At 49.6% G+C, this 19408-nt stretch overlaps 1 protein-coding gene and 1 long non-coding RNA gene across 3 annotated transcripts in view; one reads left to right on the top strand and one right to left on the bottom strand.

The window, feature by feature from the left end:
• Window positions 1–19408, top strand: part of INPP5D (inositol polyphosphate-5-phosphatase D) — a 119457-nt gene that overhangs the window by 75951 nt on the left and 24098 nt on the right. Inside the window, exons 10-18 of the mRNA XM_038574220.1 lie at window positions 2864–2970; window positions 5125–5227; window positions 7299–7495; window positions 7955–8072; window positions 11490–11586; window positions 12322–12460; window positions 13731–13839; window positions 14010–14098; window positions 17926–18007. Of these exons, the coding sequence (XP_038430148.1) occupies window positions 2864–2970; window positions 5125–5227; window positions 7299–7495; window positions 7955–8072; window positions 11490–11586; window positions 12322–12460; window positions 13731–13839; window positions 14010–14098; window positions 17926–18007 (1041 nt within the window). The remainder of the gene's footprint in view (window positions 1–2863; window positions 2971–5124; window positions 5228–7298; window positions 7496–7954; window positions 8073–11489; window positions 11587–12321; window positions 12461–13730; window positions 13840–14009; window positions 14099–17925; window positions 18008–19408) is intronic.
• LOC119865967 lies at window positions 9954–14237 on the bottom strand. 2 transcript variants are annotated; one of them, XR_005378836.1, is made up of 5 exons: window positions 14156–14237; window positions 13592–13936; window positions 13285–13431; window positions 10836–11483; window positions 9954–10319 (listed from the first exon to the last, which is right to left on the bottom strand). It is a non-coding gene; the product is annotated as an uncharacterized LOC119865967 (long non-coding RNA). The 2 variants fall into 2 exon arrangements; XR_005378835.1 differs by having other exon boundaries at window positions 9954–11483.

A 19408-nucleotide genomic window follows, 5' to 3' on the forward strand; every position in this document is an offset into this window, starting at 1 on the left:
GCTTCCCCTCACTTATTAGACACAAGACTGGATGTTCTCTGGAGAAGGTAAAGGGCTAGAGGGACACCAGGCCTGGTAAGGACTGAGGAACCCACTGGGAACAGGACTAATGGTTACTTCTGAATGTTCCCCTTCATCACTGCCCGTAAGGCCCACACCCTGCAGGCAGGAGTTTGGAAGAGTCTCTGGAGCATGTGACCAGCCCAGGGGCAAAAACCAGCCCTTGGTTTTCCCCCATGAGACCACTCAGTGCAGAAGCCTTGCTTGACAGACCCCCACCACACACACACATACACACACACACACACACACACACACACACACGGTCACTGTTGGAACACAGCCAAAGATCACCAGAAATTAAAAGGAAACCTGGGAGGCAAGGCAAAAATAAGCAAAAAGACCAAACATTTGGAGGGAGGGAGCAATTTATCAAGGTGAAAAGAAATTGGACCATGAAACAAGAACAGGATGCTATTTTAAAGGGAGCATTCAGAGAACAAAATGAGGAGGAAGGAAGGGGAAGATAGGGAAGGGGAAATTAAAACATTACAGCAGAAATTTTTAGAAGTCAAAACAGAATGGAAGGGTGATAAGATAAAGTTGAGGAAGGTGCTCCCAGAAGGTTGAACAAAAGGATAAAGTGAGGGAAAATAGAAGAGATTATTTAAAATTCGAAGACCAGTCTAAGACACCCAATACCAAAATAAGGCAGTAAGAGAAAATGGAAACAATGAGAGAAACTGTCAGAACAAAACCATACCAGTTTTCCAAATCGCAAATGGCCCACACAGTGCCCAGCAGGACAAGAAAATTGTTGCACCCTGAGGCACTCAAACACTGGAAAGTCTTAAAACACTGGTGTCAAAGAAAAGATCCTAAAATCTTCAAAAGATAGATTACAGACGGAGTCAGGGCTCCCCAAGACTATCAGCGATTCACCAGGACTCGGCATAAAGTCCTACAGCTTTGATGTATTACAGTGAAAGAATACAAAGCAAAATCCAAAAAAGGAAAAGTCACATGGGAAGAATTCCATGGGGGAAATGAAGCACAGGCTTCCAGAAGTCCTCTTCCAATGCAGTCACAGGGGGCATGCTTAATTGCTGCTCCAATGAGTTGTGACAGCACATGTGAAGTGTTCACCAGGGAAGCTCATTAGAGAGCAGCACCCAGGGGTTTTACTGGGGCCTGGCACACGGGCACTCTCTGCCTGGCGCATACCCAAATTTTAGACTTCCAGGAGGAAAGCAGGTGATCAGCATAAACCATACTATTTGAACAGTTTAGGGGTAATGAGTTCCCCTTACCAGTTCAGGAGATGGTAGGGACCCTCCCCACAGCCAAGTTCCCAGATGCCAACCAACGGCCACCTAGCAAGCATCCTTTCCAGGGATGGCAGTCAGACTTCCCAGGTTAACTCTTCTGCAGGCAGGTGAATCAAAATGACATTGAGTTTCTCAGCAGCACTGCCAAAGACTAGAGATGATGGGGCAAGTTTTCCTAAGGGAGAGAGCATTATTCCAAACTGTCAGTGAAATATGAGGGTAGGATTTTCAGATATGCAAGGCCTCCCAAAGTTTGTTATCCCTTCCTTTTTCTTGGAAAACTCCTAGAGATATTGCACTACCAAAATTTGGGCATAAAAGAAGAAAGAAGAGGTGATAACAGAAATTGGCTCCAGTCTGATCGATGATTCCTAAATGACGGAGAGGGAAGGCCTTAGGGTGATGGCTGTACAGGAGACCTAGAGGTCACCAGTCCAGAGAAGAGAGGGCCCAGAGGATGGTAAAAATGATGAATGTGCTCCATTACAGGGGAAAGAACATTATAAACTAAGAGTTGGGCTGATGAAAAAACATGGCAATTATTAATTCCAGGAAAAATCAAAAAGTTGTATAGGAAAAGGGACACAATTGAGGCTTTTCTGTCAGTAGCATTTCTATGGTCATAATAACACAATGAATACTCACTTGACAAAAATGATATTACTGGAAGATGATGGGACTGAAATACATTGGTAAGGGAAAGGAGTGATGAGAGGGGGGAAGAAGTTGTACATGTGTGAAAGAAGTCTAAACCTTCACCTTACGTAATAGGAAACCAAAATGTAATAGGAAATACCTAACACTGGAACACCGGGAAGACGTAATGAAGCATGCTTTTTGGAGACACAGTAAAATTCCCAAAGAATCCATTAAAGGAGTTGAATGTAGTTGCCTGTAGGTAGAAGGGACGTTGGAGAGAGGTGGGTTTGGGGAGATACTGTTGTTTGTTAAAAGTCTTGTAGAACAGTTTGCATCTTTGTTGATAGAAGTAAAAACTTTTGGGGCGCCTGGGTAGCTCAGTTGGTTAAGCTTCTGCCTTCTGTTCAGTTCATGATCCCAGGGTCCTGGGATCCAGCCCCATGTCAGGCTCCCTGCTCAGCGGGGGAATCGGCTCCTCCCTGACCCTCTACCTCTCCCCCTCCAACTTGTGCATGTGTGCGCATACTCTCAAATAAATAAAACTTTTTTTAAAAAAAAATCAAAATTTTTGATTTAGATAAAATTAAAAGCAAAGCAAAAGAAGGAAGAGAAAGAAATGGAGGTAGGGAGAGGGAGGAAGATGAAAAGGTGACAGTTCACACTGTCTCTGGCCAGGTCACCTCTTGTTCCAGACACCACCCTTCCCGAGCATGAACCCCTCTCTGGAAGTACAGCCGGAACAAAGGGATCTAGGAGACGAGGCACAAATTGGGTGCTCACCTGGGGATGGGAAGTTAGGATTGTTAATGACCAGGTGTCAGAATGTAGCATAGATTCCACATATTGGGTGATAGGTGGATGAATGAATGAATAAATGAACTTGCATTTCTTTTAAGTCTTACAGCTCATCAAGTCTCAAAAGTTTCTGAACAAGTTGGTGATTTTGGTGGAAACCGAAAAGGAGAAGACCCTGCGGAAGGAATATGTTTTTGCTGACTCCAAAGTAAGTGAGGACAAACTACCTAGATGAGTCAGGAGGGGAGTGAGAGGAACATATGTGTTTTGAAGCTTGCTTGTGCCTGGAAATTTGCTCACTCGGTTCTCACGATGCATTTCTCACCTGGGAAAACCAGCCCCAGGGAAGTTAGGGGACATGGGTTCCAGGTCAGTGGGGGTTTGAACAGCTACAGGTCCATCCTTCCCTCTGCCACATTGCCTGTCCCCGAGAGGGTGCATTATTTATCACTTGTGTCTTATCCAGCCCTGGTCCCCACTGGGAGACTTTTCAGCTTGTCTGGGCTGGACTCAGAAGACCTCTGGGGCACTTCAGATTTGAATCTGAGTACCAACCAGTGCTCTGTGTCTACATTTTGGCCCGCTCTGCAGAAGTGAGATGCCCCACCAGGACTGGCTCCTGGACCAGGAGGTGGTGTGGGCTGATGGAAATACTCGAGGTCTTTGGGCAAGGCAGTGGGTCTCCTTATAGCCAGAGGCAGTGTTCTCTGTGACCTGATCACTCCCCTCTGATGTGCCAACCAGGGCCTGAAGCCCTCCATCTTGGCCTTACTGTTTATCCTTTAGTACATGGCTCACATAAGCAGGGCACAAAAGGCTCTATCACGCCAGTTATTGGGTGACCAGGTGCTAGCACCCTGCCAAGGCTGAGGGACAGGGGCTCCCAGCTCAGGCTTACAAGGACAACCCCTACTGAGTGCCAGAACCTTCCTTCTTTGACCCACCCTTTGGATGGCTTGGTGGTGGCAGGGAGGGGTGGCTGGTGGGAGGCCAGCAGCAGACCAAGGGGTGCTGGAACCAGCTGAGAGGGTGGGAAGAACTCAGAGGGATGACAGAGAAGGGGCCGGGAGAAACAAAGATGCGGGGGCCAGACAGGAGGGGGAGGTAGAGACAAGGAACGTCTGGCTGGACATCATTCTGGGAACACGGGCACCAATTCTGCCCATTGCTGCAAGCTCAGAAGGGTTGAGACGCAGCGGTAAACTGAGGCACCCAAATCTGAGCCATCCCTGACCAAAGGCAGGTCTCTATAAGGACAGTCATTTTAACCCCTGAGAGCAAGTTTCTTCAGAGGGGATTAACTGAGATGTATGCTTTTTTAGGTTGAATCGTATGAAATTGCCATCTCTTGTAGGTGCGAAACTTTGGTAATTTCATATGGTACAACCGAAAATGTGCGCACATGCTTGCGCCGTCAGCCTGCCCTCGGCTGTGCGCTCCGCCGGTCTGCTCGGCCTCGTGCCCCACTGTATGCCCGGGTCCCCGGGTCCCCCGTGGAGACTACTGGGGAGACTCTGACAGCCTTCATGTATTCTCTTCCCTTTAGTTTCTTGGATCTAAATTTTCTTTCACTAAATAAGCAGTCTGTTCTCATTGGTGAAAACGTAACAGCTACAAATATGCAAAAAGTCTAAAATGGAAACACCCATATGCCACCAGGAAACTTTGGACTCTCTTTCAGGATGTCTTTTTTGCATTGTTTTGTTTTGTTTAAAGATTTTATTTATTTGAGAGTGAGACAGAGAGAGCACGAGCCGGGCGGGAGGGACAGAGGGAGAGGGAGAAGCAGACTCCCCGCTGAGCAGGGAGCCCCAACACGGGACTTGATCCCAGGACCCCGAGATCATGACCTGAGCTGAAGTCAGATGCTTAACCAACTGAGCCACCCAGGTGCCCCTTGGTTGTGTTTTTAATGAAAATGCAATGATGTTACGGATACTGTTTTGTCAATTGGCTTTTTGTACCCCACGAGATAGTTTGGGCATCTAGCCTTATAAACCCTATGATATTCTAGCCTGTGGATGACCCATAATACAAGGATTAATTTGCTCCCTAGGGTTGGACTTTAAGGTTGTTTCTAGTTTTTTCTGTATCGAAATGCAGGCTACAGTCCCCGTGGTATGATTGGGTCTTTATACGGTTCGTGGGGATTCTTAAGAGTCCGGTCCTTGCAAGAGGCATGGCAGGGGCAAAGCGAAGCCACTTCCTTAAGACTTCGGACCCGTATTTCCAGATTGCTCTCCTGCCAGTTCGTACTGATTTGCGCTCCTCTCAGTTTTCCTGAAGCTGACCGAGCCCTTTGAAAGTGTAATGTGCAGGGAGACAGAGGCCATTCTGAGTCTGTCTGCCCTTCAATCCCTAGAAGAGAGAAGGCTTTTGCCAGCTTCTCCAGCAGATGAAGAATAAGCACTCGGAGCAGCCGGAGCCAGACATGATCACCATCTTCATCGGTACCTGGAATATGGGTAGGTCCACGTGCCCCCATCCCCCCACCACTCCCCCGTCCCCACTCCCTCCCACCACCTCCGCTTGGGTTCAGCTTTGCTGCCTCAGACATCGACACATGGGTAGGAGGGCACCTGTCTTCCTCCCAGTCCCCTCCCCAGCCTATCTGCACAGCCTCCTTCCTAAGGAATTCCACACTTTTCCTGAGACAGTGGATACGACAAATGAGCTCTGGGATTCTCCTATCCCAGTAGCAGCTGGGCTGGGTTACTTTACATGTCTAAACTGGAGTGTTTTAGGTACAGTGTGAATATGTAGGTGAAGGGGCTCATGGGCACCTGCCAGCCTTAAGCAGCTCTCCAGGGGGCCTCAGGCCTGGAAGAAACCCCCCCACCCCACCCTGCCAAGCGGGGTTGCTCAATTTATTGAGAGAGAGAAAGAAATGATGCCCAATAACATTTGAATTTCATGTAAACAGCAAAGTTTTTTAGTATTGATATCTAGCTAGAAATGATTATGCTAAATATATAGTACATATATTTACATACTAATATCTATCATATGCTAATATGCATTGTACTGAATATAAGTCGTACCAAATAGTGTAACTATTCAGCTAGAAATAAGCACTAAATATACATCAAATACCATGTCCTATATACTTACATACTAATATACAGGTAGATACTAGATAAATGTAGAATATAAGTTAAACTAAATAATGATTGAGTGGAAGTATTCAGCTAGAAAAAAACTAAGTAGATACAGGATGTCTAGTTAATTTGAATTTTAGTTAAACGGATATACTTTTTCTAACTGTTCTCTGTCATTTATCTGAAACTTGAATTTAACTGGGTGTCCCTCTTGCTCACATTATCCAGAGCAGAGGCAGGCTCACCCACCTCCTGACAAGCAGATAGTCACCCGGCAGGGAAGAAGCGGGTGAGCAGGAGCCATTTCAAGGAGGGGCAGGGAATGACCTGGAAATGAGAACATAATTTGCTACTTCTGGCCTGTTAGCTGAGTGGAGGGCAGGCCAAGCTTCTGGGAGAGAGGTTAGGAGAGCACCTGAGCCTGATCCACACTCCACCAGCCCTCCCCAGGCATTCATGCCCAGATATTCCAAGGGCCACTGCAGCTCTGAGCTCTGGCCCATGCCTGGGGTCCTGTGTCCTCTTCTGTCCTCTCTAGTGGACACCTGATTTCATCAAGTCTCACTCTCAGAGGTTCATGCACGTGGGTACACTGTCCCTTTCCGTTTTTCCCTGTGTGAGCATGGCAGTCTCAGATTTGGCTGGAAATGACTGAGTCCATCCTGGAGGGGGATGTCTTCATGGAGAAGACAGTGTGGAAGGAGGTGGCTGGGTGGGTGGGAGGGTCTCCCCAAGCAGAGACCACTGGCCCCCAGGGCTTACGCTCCCACTGTGAACAATAGCAAGGAGCAGAACAGCTACTGTCAAGTTACTTGGGTTCTTGGCCTCTTGGCCTCTTGGCACTTGTGAGCCAAGAAGGTTATCACTCTGGGAGGAAAGTTTACTCAACCTTGAAAGGATGTTTCGAGGCAAAATAAATCTTTCATCGTGTCTTCATTAAGCTACTTTGACTCATTTTTTGAAATGAGAATGGAGGAGGTGGTCTCCACACTCTTCCTGTCTCTTCGGCTCTCAGTTGGTAGCTGAGATCTGTCTGTTTTGCAAGGAAGTCCCTATTGGCTCCCAAATCTCTCATCCTGCTGGATATTCTTGCCAATGGAACATAAATTGCTCAAGGACTGTCTCAGTTACTAAATCAGCCCCTAAGGCTAGGAGAGTGACCTCTCATGCAACTAGTTTTAAGTCACCATATGGAATCTTTGGATATTTCTGGTCTCCAAAACTTCATGTTCTCTTGACAAAGAAACTGAACTGTGCTCTGACCCTACCTGCCATCCTAGGGGAAATAATTAATTGTCCATCTACGGCATTTCATTGGGTGGCCTGAATGGTTTTCTGTGACTGTGTGAACCTCCTGCCCCGCATACTTCCCCCACCTGTGTTTTGCATTCTCCTGATGAACCTTTGACTCACTTGGTGTTGGGTTTTGCTGTTGAAGGTAACGCCCCCCCTCCCAAGAAGATCACGTCCTGGTTTCTCTCCAAGGGGCAGGGAAAGACGCGGGATGATTCTGCTGATTACATCCCCCATGACATCTACGTGATCGGCACCCAGGAGGACCCCCTGGGAGAGAAGGAGTGGCTGGAGATACTCAAACACTCCCTGCAAGAAATCACCAGCATGACTTTTAAAACAGTGAGCAGCTGGCCAGGGCTCTGGGTGGGCCTCCAGGGCAGTGGGCTTTGTCAGGCTGGCCAGGAGTGTCTCAGAGGCCAGGGTGGGCTCAGCCTGTGAGATCTCAACTTCAAAAGATGCCTGGGTGCTCAGTGGTCATTGCCCACCACCACCACTATCTTCCAGGCCCAGACTGGAGCTCATGTATTTTGAAATTGGTGGGGTCCAGGGGCATTGCTGAAGATCATGGGGGCCCTCCCTCTTCCCTGCCCCTTCTCCCTCACTGAAATTTTGCCAGTCCTGGCTCTCATCTTTAAGATTCTTGGTTTCATCTGCAGAGCATCCTTAGGCGCTCCCCTGAAGTTTAGGGGTTATAGACAGGGTCCGCCACCTCAGGGATCAGGGCTGAGTGGGAATCTCTTGCCCTGTGGTCAAGCACCATGCCCTGGCCAAGGGTCACCATGTTGTCCTCCCCACCAGATTGCCATCCACACCCTCTGGAACATCCGAATTGTGGTGCTGGCCAAGCCGGAGCATGAGAACCGCATTAGTCACATCTGTACTGATAACGTGAAGACCGGCATCGCCAACACGCTGGGTGAGCAGGGAAGGGGCTGCGCTCACATGTCCATCCCGTCCAAGCCGACTGGGACATCCCTGAGCCAAAAAACTGTGTCTCGCTTCTTGGGGTCCCCTCAAGCCTGGGTGACCAGACTGGTTGGTTTCCTCAGCCCAGACCCAGCCCGGGTCTACACCAGTGCTACTGGGATCTGGCTAGAGTGAGGGTTCTGACTCCACAGGTTTCCAGCTAGCTCGCAGCTGGTGTCATGCTGCTGGCTCGCAGACCCCACCTTGAGAATCAAGGACCAAGGACAAAAGTTAACAGACTTTCTGGAAAGTGCCAGTCAGTTTTTCAGGCTCTGTGGGCCATGGGCAGCTCCTCATCCTGGCTACCACAACACAAAAGAAATAGCAGATGGCGTGAACGTGAGGGGAGTAGCTGTGTTCCAGAAAGCTTAGCTTCCACATACAGGTGGGGGCTCGATTTGGCCCGCGGGCTTTGTGTTGTCAACCCCTGGTGTAGATCTAGAAGGACTCTGGTTGGATGTGGAAACGTTGGTATTAGCGGTGAGCTGGGGGGACCAGTCAGGGCCCCTCAGAGGATGAATTAAGAGCAGAGGATTGCAGGAGCGCATCTGTGAGTGTGAGTCTGTGGATGTGTGTGTGTGTCTGCACGTGCAAATCCAAGTACATCTGTGTCTGAGTGTCCCTGCAGGTCTCTAGGCGTGAGCCTGTCTGGGCGTGAGTGAGCATGTGAGCCTGTGTGCAGGCTGTCTGTAAGTGCACGTGTGGGTCTGTGGGTGAGTGTGCGTGGGCAGGTGCACGCACATGGGCCGTGGGCGAGGTTGGGGGCGAGGCCAGTGGTTTCTGGTGGTTGGAGTCGGGGACAGGACAGAGTCCCAGAGACAACAGGAAACAGAAGAGTTGCTGCAATCGAATGTGAACTCTCTCAGCTTTTCTGCTGACAAACCGCAAACTGCCCGTGTCCACACCCACTTGCCCCCTTCCTTCCTGTCTCGGTAGCTGCCCTGTCAAAGCCCCCGCCTTTCTGCTGCCCAGGAACCTCTGGTTGTCCTCGCTGCAGCCTGCCTGGGCTGCCCACCCCTCTCCCACCAGCCCCTTCCCTGTAGCATGTGAGGTACCCAGACCTCACCCCCCGCTGCTGCGCCGGCTCTCATTCATCGGGACAGAGCCAGCTGTGTCCCCCCGGCACGGTGCTAGGTGCTGGGCACGTGACTCTGCAGATAGCAGCCTGCTCACGTGGGGAGACGGTTTCCAGGAGTGAGCACGCTCGCAAAGTGGCGCACGGTGCACAGGGCAGTGAGGCCCCGGTACTACTTGAGATGGGGGTGGGCCCCAGGGTCTCTGAAAAGGAGCACTGGGACCCAGGTCCCAGGGGTGAGGAAGGGTCAGTGTGGGAAGAGTGTTCCAGGCGGCAGGAACAGTGAAGCCAAGGCCCTCAGGGCTGCAGCTCTAGTGGGTATTGGGGGCAAGGCCAGAAAGGGAGACAGGAGGTCTGGGCAGAGTCTGAGCTTTATGGCCAAGAGGCCCCTCTGCACCTGTTCCTTTCTGCCTCCCAACCCCACCTTGGGGCTGGCCTCTTCCAGGCCCTCTCCTCTTCCCAAATGGCTCCTAGCCGTGGTTAACATGGCACAGGGCTCTGTGAATGCTGGTGGACATCATCCCTAGAAGAGCAAACACCTTTCTGAGAACCTACATGTGCACAGCCGAGAGCTAAATGCTTCATGAGGATTATCCCATTTACTATAAACGCCCCGTGGAGGCAAGGACTGTTATTGGCCCCATTCACAGACATGAGACTGGAGGCTACCATGATGTTCCTTTTTTCTTTTTTCTTTTTTTTAAGGTTTTATTTATTCATTCATGAGAGACAGAGACAGAGAGAGAGAGAGGCAGAGACACAGGCAGAGGGAGACGCAGGCTCCATGCAGGGAGCCTGATGCGGGACTCGATCCCGGGTCTCCAGGATCACACCCTGGACTGAAGGCGGCGCTAAGCCGCTGAGCCACCCGGGCTGCCCCAACCATGATGTTCCTTAACCTGTCCCAAGCGCAGTGGCAGGAAACTGGAAGGCAGGGATTTAAACTCAGGTCACACTGCAGGATGGGGAGAAAGCTGGAAAGGAGAGGCCTCCTGGGCGCAGCGGAGCAGGGCCACCCATTGGGGAGGCAGGTGGATGATCCTTGAGGTCCTTCCACTTAGGCTCCATGCAGTGCTGTCCAGCCCAGACAGATTGAGAGCTGCATCGGTGGTTACGAATTTTCTAGGAGCCACATTCAGGAAAGAGGAAACCGAGAAGTCGGTTTTCATAAGATTTAATCGAAACATCGTTCACTCAAAATATTACCATTTCAATAGGTATTCGATATAAAAATGATTCAATATTTCACATTCTGTTTTTCTTGCTGAGACTCACAATGCTGATGCATCTGTACACTCACAGCCGTCCTTCGGTGGGACCTGCCACTTTTCAAGCACCCGATACGTACGGCTCAAGCTAATGTGTTGACCAGAGCGGGTTCTCAGACTTCTGCATGTGTCAGAATGCCCGAGAGCAGGAGTTGGCAAATCTTGTCTCTAAAAGGCCAGCCAGGATATATTTCGGCTCTGCAGGTCATGCAGCCTCTCTTGCAACTACTCAACCGTGTGGGCGTAGCTGTGTTCCAATAAAATCTTATTTATGGACTCCTATTTGAATTTCATATCACTTTAATGTGCCACAAAACCTTATTTTGATTTTTTTCCCCCAACTATTTAAAAACATAAAAATCATTTTCACCTGGCATGGGGCCGGCGTTTGCCTACCCCTGACTCCGAGGGCTTGTTTCACCCAGATTCCTGGGCCCCGCCTCTAGAATTCCTGATTCGCAGCTCCAGGGTGGGGCCTGAGAATTTGCACTTCCAACAACTCCCAGGAGATGCTGCTGCTGTTTGGGGAACATGTTTTGAGAACCCCGAGTCTAGGATAGATTGAAAGTCAGAAGAAAAAAAGGGGTCTCAGTGAGGCATTTGGTCCCACCAGGAACCTGGTTAGCTGGGGTGGGGGAGGATGGCAGCGCGCCCAGCCCCGGGCTCCTTTGTCTAAATCTTCCCCAGACTTCTGGCTGCTTCTGATGGTGTTGTCTGCCAGGCCCGCGGGGTGACCGATGAGTCCCCAGGGGTGGGGGTGGGGGTCATCCTAGCAGGATGGCCAACCAGCAGCCTCCTCCCTCCACCCCTCTGAGGATCCCAAGGCTGCAGGCCATTCGGCTGGAAACCCAGCTTTCCTCTGGTGGTGGAGGGGTGCCCCCCTCGGCCCCGGTCCTGCCACTGCCGAGTCTCCCACTCCAGACGAAGCCGTTCTGCTTTTCTCCATCTCCGCTTTATGGATCACATTGCGCCACCTGCCAAGGGTGCCCGTTGTGCTCATGTCTTCCTTCTCCTCTCCCTTTAGGGAACAAAGGAGCCGTCGGGGTGTCATTTATGTTCAATGGAACCTCCTTGGGATTTGTTAACAGCCACCTGACGTCGGGAAGTGAAAAGAAACTCAGGTAATGGAGCTCGCTTCCCGAGAGCTCTGTCACGGGGTGACCTCCCCAGGCCGACCCCACGTCCCCGAACACCGAACACCGCAGCTACTGTGCAGCCCTCGGCTTTCCCCATGGCCGTGGCGCAAGAGTGACCGGTCGTGTGGGTGGATCTCCTGGGGCGGGGGTACAGGACACGCGTTTCCTTACGTCGGCAATCTCATAGACGCCTAAATACCACTCTGCTTCCAAGGGAAAGGACCTGCGCTGGGCACCCTTAGAGATCAAAGCCCTTTGGGCCCAAGTCATGAAGTCCTCTACCTAGAATAATCACAATTCTGGTTCCCTGCAGAAAGGAAGGCTTGGGGACCCCTGCCCTGTGCTCCCATTTCTGCCTGAAAGGCCCTTTGCATTGTGGCTGTGCCTACCTGCGTGGAGGTGGTTTGCTGCAGCCGGGGCCCCCGAGTCAAGTCTCTGTCCCCCCTGAGCTCCCTCTGCCTTCCTGCCATGGTGGTGACATAGGGAACCAGTGACCCTATGCAAGATGGCTACTTTTTCTTTTTTTTTTCTAAAGATTTTATTTATTTATTCATGAGCAACACAGAGAGAGAGGCAGAGACACAGGCAGAGGGAGAAGCAGGCTCCATGCAGGGACCCCGATGTGGGACTCGATCCCAGGTCCCCAGGATCACGCCCTGGGCTGAAGGCAGCACTAAACCGCTGAGCCACCCGGGCTGCCCTACTTTTTATTTTATATAGGCGAAACCAGAACTACATGAGCATTCTCCGATTTCTGGCCCTCGGGGACAAGAAACTGAGCCCTTTTAACATCACTCACCGCTTCACCCATCTCTTCTGGCTTGGGGACCTGAACTACCGCGTGGAGCTGCCCACCTGGGTAAGGGGCTGCCCACCCGGGGTGGGGGGCTGCGTGGCACAGGGGCTCCCTTGAGTTAGCTCGGGGAACAGGGCTGTGGAGGCTCAGACCCAGCTGGGCCAAGGCAGCAACCCGCTCCGGGACCCGCTGTGGTTCTCTTGTGCAACCCCTGCCTTCACAGTTCACCTCTGCTCACGCTCAGTTCCCACATAACTGTCCTGGCTGTGCCCAGGTCCCCAGGAAAGGCTAGTGTCCGAGGAGACTGGCATGATTTTCTGCCTAGATCGCAGGTCACTGGCCAGCTAAGGAAGATGTTGCTTGCGTTGGACACCCAGGCATGGTCCACTGAGAGCAGGTGGCACAGACATGGCCTTGCTCACTCAGGGGGAGCCAAGTGTTCCCGGGAAGGGGGTGGGGAGGCCTGGAGCAGAGCCATGTGGTCTGTGTAGAGACCTGGGTTACAGCTTGAACGTCCCTAACTGAGGGGTGTAGAACCTTCACATTATATCATGTGAGGGGAGAGTGGAGGATGGCAGAAACTAAGGGCTGAGAACCCTGGGGTACAGAAAGGCCCAGAAGTAGCCTGGGGTCGCTTGCAGGTCACTGACCATTGGGCTTGAACCCAGACCTTCTCACTCTCCTTCCCACCTGTTTCTCCAAGTACCCTGCCCCTCCCCTTGCTGCCCCAGCCATTCTGTGGAGACTGAGGAATTGCTTAGGGCTCGTGTGTGCCACCTCACCTGCCTCCCTAGAGGCTCCCCGCAGCGGCTGGGAGAGGGCTGGGCAGGGACCCCACAAATCCTGACCCTTCACCATCAGAGGGGCTGTTGTGGCCGATCCCTCACCAGGAGGTTGGCCAAGGGCATTTGCCGGAGCAGAGGTAACAGTCTCAGGAGGGAGGACCGCTGGATTCCAGGCGGCTGGCGCTCCTGCCGATGCCCACAGAGTCAGGGAGCTGGGATTTCGGCTCCTTCCATGGCCCCAAAACAAACCTGCCCATAAAAATAATATTAGAAGTCAGAGTGAGAGAGTAAAATGTTAAAACATCCCTCTGCAAATCTGAAACTGCTAAAACCTGTGTTATCAGGTTGACATTTCACTACTTTTGCACAGTTATCCTTGTAAAACAGTTAAGTGCCAAGAAGCTCCAACCTGGCAGCCGTGGGACCAGGCTCTGGTGTGGCCTCGGGGGTTCCAGGTCCTGGGTGGTGTGGGCAGGCGGGTGGTAACGGGCCTCATGTTGGCAAAGCGGGGATGTCTCACTGGAGGCCTGGCTGTGTCCCTGCTCCAGGAGGCAGAAACCATTGTCCAGAAAATCAAGCAGCAGCAGTATGCAGACCTCCTGTCCCACGACCAGCTGCTCATGGAGAGGAAGGAGCAGAAGGTCTTTCTGCACTTCGGTAAGAACCATGGCCCTTGGCTCCTAGGCCCTCTCAAGCCATCGCTGTCTTCTCTTTTCCCGGAATATCCTCAGGAATTGGGGGGCAAGGACTGTACCTGCGGAAGAAGGAAATGGACCTGTGTAATGTGGGGAATCAAGGCAGAAACCACGGTTTTGTTTGGTTTTCAGAGGAGGAAGAAATCACGTTCGCACCCACCTACCGTTTTGAAAGACTGACTCGGGACAAGTACGCCTACACTAAGCAGAAAGCCACGGGGGTAAGCTCTCTGCGTAGCCATCACCCTGCCCCCGCCCCCGTCTCCACCCCCCTGCACCTCTCAGCCCTCTTGTGTCCATCCCCACAGAGGCAAGCAGGAAGTGAAAGAGTGTCTTCATCCACTAGGCAACAGGAAAAAAAGAAGCAAAATTAGAGATCACGTGTTGATTTGCGTCACTGAGCAAAAACCTCTTCTAAGGAGAGGCTGGGCAACCACACTGTCACATTAATACATTAATTGCAAGAAACTAGATTCATGACACAGGATTTACCCTCTGTCCAGAGAGTCTAAGAGTCTGAAAGGATTTAAAATATTTCTTTAATTTAGTTCTCAAGCTCTTCTTTTTTTTTTTTTTTTTATGTCCTGCGATGCAATCTATTTCCTAATCTGCCAAGTGAGTCATCATTAAATAAGCTGGTTTTTTTTTTTTTTTGGCTGCAGGATTTATCAGAGCCTTTATAGGTTTCTGAACATTATGGTTTTCCATAAGGAAATTTCTGTGCCAAATTCATTTGGTCATGGAATACCAATTATTATTTTATGAGGTCCCTTGTGTTCCAAGGAACAGTGTTTAGGGAAGGCTATAATAAAGCTTTCATTCATTCTTGTTCAACAGGTATTTACTGATGACCTGTGATGGGCTAAACATTCTTCTAGGTAGTAGGAAATCAAAGATGAGCCCAGTGTTTGCCCCCAAGGAGTTTATGGAAGGAAAGATGAGACAAACACATTTGCCAAATATACCAAAGAGCCGTCAGAGAAGGACATGACCTTTCAGGCAAGGAAAGATCAGGAGAGGCTTCTCAAAGAGGGCCCATTTGTGGTACTCTGAGGGACAGCTTGGCTGTCAGCAAGAGGATGGGACAAGGGATGAGGGAGGCTGATCCATTTCCAGTTGGAAGACTTGCTGGAACAGATAAGGAGGTAGGAAGTTCTGGCATCGTCACCTCCTGGGCCCCAGCCTGGAGAAGCCAGGCCCTGAGGCTTAGAGGTGTGGCATGGCACTGCTGGAGGCCTCCGGTTTGGAGTGGAGAACCGTTCAGAATGTTTCCTGAGGGCTCAGGGCAAGCAGAGAAGTGCAAAAGGAAAGGCCAGGCCACACCTGGGTAGATGCTAGAAGAAAGCAGGAGTTAATAGGAAGAAAACAGGCAGAGAAGGAGAGAAGATCCAGGTCTGCTGTGAAGGAATGAGGCTGAGACAAGAAACCTGCCTGGGAGGTGTCCACTGGTGGCTGTGTAGCGCTGGTCCTCTGGCACCGTCGGGGCAGGCCGTTGGGGACATGTGGGGACAGTGAGGGCATGTCCAGGTTGACTCGAGTGTCAGGAGAAATTAGCAGGGGCTGAGAGCTGAGGGGAGAGAGGTCCTAGATACTAGGTTAAGGTTTTAACCTGTTGGACGGGCATCGGGAAGCCCCTGGAAGTTCTGCTGGGGGCTGGCAGCATGGCAGAGATACACAGAGAAGGCCGGTCTAGGTCTGTGTAGAGGATGAGGAAGATGTAGAGGACCGCAGAGGCCGTGTGGTGGGTCCAGCTGAGAAACTGGGGCCCGAGTCAGATGTGGGAATAAACGATGAAAGCAGAAGCCAAGAAGAGCAGGACATGTTGGTAGACATGATGGCCATTGATAAAAATGAAAATCAGAAGGCAGAGGTGGCTTGGGGGAGAGAATAGAGCTTGTCTTCAGACTTGCTGTATAATATTGATGGAAGATAGTGGAAACATCCAAAAGGCAATTGAAGATCCTAGGTGATGCTAGAGAGAGAGAGACATCAGGGCTGGGTCATGTGTTTGGGAGTTGTGCAGGCAGACAGAGAACACAGGCACACCCATGAGGTAGGTGAAGTTGTCAGGGGAAGAGGCAAAGACGAGCTGCGGGCAGATTTGGGGGCCATCCACATTCAGAGGCCAGAGGAGGATGAGCAGATACAACGGAGGAGACGGGAAATGAGTGCTCACGTAGGTGGTGGGTGGACCAACCAGGTGCTGTGCATCACAGAAGCCGGGGGTGAGAGACTGTCAGGATGAGTAGTCTCCGATGTGGAATGTGAGTCTAGGAGAATATGCACCTGGCATGTGAATCCTGCACAAGGAGCTGGATTTGGGGTCCAGAAGGTTTGGTGGACTTTGAAAGAGCAGTTCACGTAGTCTTGGGGGTGAAATCCAGCCAGCAGGAGGATGAGAATGGCTTTTTACCAACATGTGCAGATGAGTCTGGTGAAACTTTCCAGAAACACAGATGTCTGGGCCTCATCCCCAGAGGCACTAATGAAGGAGACCTGGGGTAGGCCCCACTTTCTGTATCTTTGTAAAGTTCTGATGGTAATTCTTGGGGGCAGCTGGTGCTGAGAACTAGAGTGGTAAGAGTAACAGTTTGGCAGCATCTATGCAACTAAATGTTCACCTACCCTATGATCCAGTAACTCCACTGTGGGGTAGCCCCAGAGAAATGAGCACATTTGTTCACCCAAAAGGGAGATACAAGAGTGTTTATTGCAGCTTTGCGCACAACGTCCAAAAACTGGGAAGAGCCCTACTTCTGTCAACAGTAGAATAGATTAATGCGGTTTATACATGCAGTGGAATACAACCACAGCAGTAGAGTAAAAGGACACTTCTGCAGGCAACAACATGGGTGAAAGAAGCCAGACCTCAGACAATATATACCGAGGGAGTCCATTCATAAGCTCAAGGTTGGGCAAAATGAATTAGTAGAGGCTTTGGTCATGATCATGTTCACCTCTACAAGGTGGTAGTATGGACACAGGAACAGGAGGGAACCTTTGGAGATGAGGGAGATTTTCTATATCTTGATCTGGGTTAAATGAGTGTGTACAAATCTAAAAATTCCTCAAGCTGTTTACATACTTACACTGTATGTAAGTTGCATCTCAAGTTTAAAAAATGAAATGGGTGGTCCAAAAGTAGAGGCAATGAAAATAGAACATTCTTGAAAGAAAATGGGTAAAAAGAGAAAAGTAATTGAAGGAGATGATAGGGGTAGGCTATTTTAGGGTGAGTACCTTTACATTTATAGGGAGGAGAGAAAGAGCTAGAACTTAAAGGGATAGAAGATGTTGCCTGTTTGCCTTCTCTATCACACCCTGTGGGCATCTTGCTCGCCAGTATAGCCTGGAGAGGGCTTGTTTTAACATATATTGTTGGAGTGATTGGATGGGCAGATGGATGTGCAAATAGGTGGATGGATATGTGGATGGATGGATGGATGGATGGATGGATGGATGGATGGATGGATAGGTGATGGATGGATGGATGGATGGATGGACGGATGGGTATATGGATGATGAATGGTGGGCAGGTAGGTGGGTGAATAAGTAGATGGCTGCCCGGCTGGATCAGAAGATAGGTAGACGGCTGTGTAAATGGGAGTGAGTGGCTGGAGTGTTGTTATTAAGCAAGTAGCTGGAAAAGAGAAGCAGAGACTGGGTTGAAAGTACAAGTTGTGGGGTTCATTTGAGTCAGAAAAAAAAGTATGAGAATGGAAGAACAAGAAATTCAGAAATAGTGAGGAGGATAGGTATGGGCCCATAGCCAGGTGAGTCGATCTTCCAAAGCGGAAGAAAAGGGGGTGCACGTGGCAGTGGACTCGGGATTTAAGGCAAATGAAAAGGGTTGAAGGCCACCTGTGGAGCAAATCTATAAAGACCGCACGGCACATGAATTCAAGGATTAGAGTTCACGAGTTAATCTTTTCTTTTACTGATATATATATATATATATAATAATAATATATATTATTATTATTATATATATAATATGTATATATTACATTAGCAGGCATTTTACAAAGCTCATGACTTTGATTCACAGATGAAGTACAACCTGCCTTCCTGGTGTGACCGAGTCCTCTGGAAATCCTACCCGCTCGTGCATGTGGTGTGTCAGTCCTACGGTGAGTGGCAACTTGTGAGGTTCACGCGCCCGGGACTGATAGGCTCCAGTCTGTCTATCTGTAAAATGGGAGAAGTCCCAGCAGCCCTGGTCAGGTGACCTGGAGGCATTGATGCATCATCCTCTCCTGTCTGAGGCTGCAGCATGATAAGTGTCTCTGCATTGGGAAACAATGGAACTATAGAGCCCTTTTAAAAAGAAATCCAGACTTGGTTTTGTTTGTTTGTTTGGTTTTTGTTTGTTTGGTTTTTTTTTTGTAAGATTTTATTTATTTGACAGAGAGAGCACAAGCAGGGGGAGCTGCAGGCAGAGGGAGAAGCAGGCAGGCAGACACTGAGCAAGGAGCCCGACATGGGCTAAATGTAGATGCTCAACCAACTAAGCCACCCAGGCATCCTTAAGAGTTATTTCTTTCAAAAACAGCATATTAGGTTTGAACCACATAAAAGTAGTATTTTCACAGGTCAAATATAGCCCGATATTGGAAATTCATATGGGTAAACATTACCCATATGATGAGTACACACACACGTATTTATGAAGATTTAAAGATAAATTGAAGATGTAAAGATAGAGATTAACTAAGCATCGGTCTCTTGATTTCGGCTCAGGTCATGATATTGGTGTCCCAAGATCGAGCCCCATGTTGGGCTTCGTGCTCAGTGCAATCTGCTTGTCTCTCTCCTTCTGCTCTTGTCTTTCTCTCTCTCAAATGAATAAATAAAGTCTTTTTTAAAAAATAAAAATAATAAATTGAATTAAGTTGCTGAAAAAGCCATAATATGCATTATTAAAATAAATAATTATGGAAAAATTTGTCAAACAACTAAATAATGATTGACCCTAGAAGTTTTAAAATCTCTTGAAGGAATTCTTAATTGCTTGAGTGCTTTTTTTTTTTTTAAGATTTCATTTATTTATTCATGAGCAATACAGAGAGAGAGAGAGAACCAGAGGCACAGTCAGAGGGAGAAGCAGGCTCCATGCAGGGAGCCTGACGTGGGACTCGATCCCGGGTCTCCAGGATCAGGCCCTGGGCTGAAGGTGGCGCTAAACTGCTGAGCCACCTGGGCTGCCCTTGAATGCATATTCTTAAAAGCTACTTCTTATTTTCCCATATTTTTGGAACTATTCTGTACTGTGTAGTTAAAAGTTCAGAGCAAAATTACCTTGAACACACTTTACTGACCGAGAATTGTGATATTATTTTGAAAACATTGCAAACACCCAGACAATGACACCTGAAGGAGGCCCATCCTTGTTCCCATCGTATCCCTCATGTGACCCAAGTCACAGGCCCAGAATCCCTGCTGGACTGTCCTTGACCTCAGCCCTGCCCCACCCACTCAAAGGGGGGACTTGCTGCTGCCCAGTGACCACCTTTGTGGCTCCCATCCTCTCT

This window comes from Canis lupus, chromosome 25 (assembly GCF_011100685.1).
Source record: "Canis lupus familiaris isolate Mischka breed German Shepherd chromosome 25, alternate assembly UU_Cfam_GSD_1.0, whole genome shotgun sequence".
NCBI classification, from domain to species: Eukaryota; Metazoa; Chordata; class Mammalia; order Carnivora; family Canidae; genus Canis; species Canis lupus.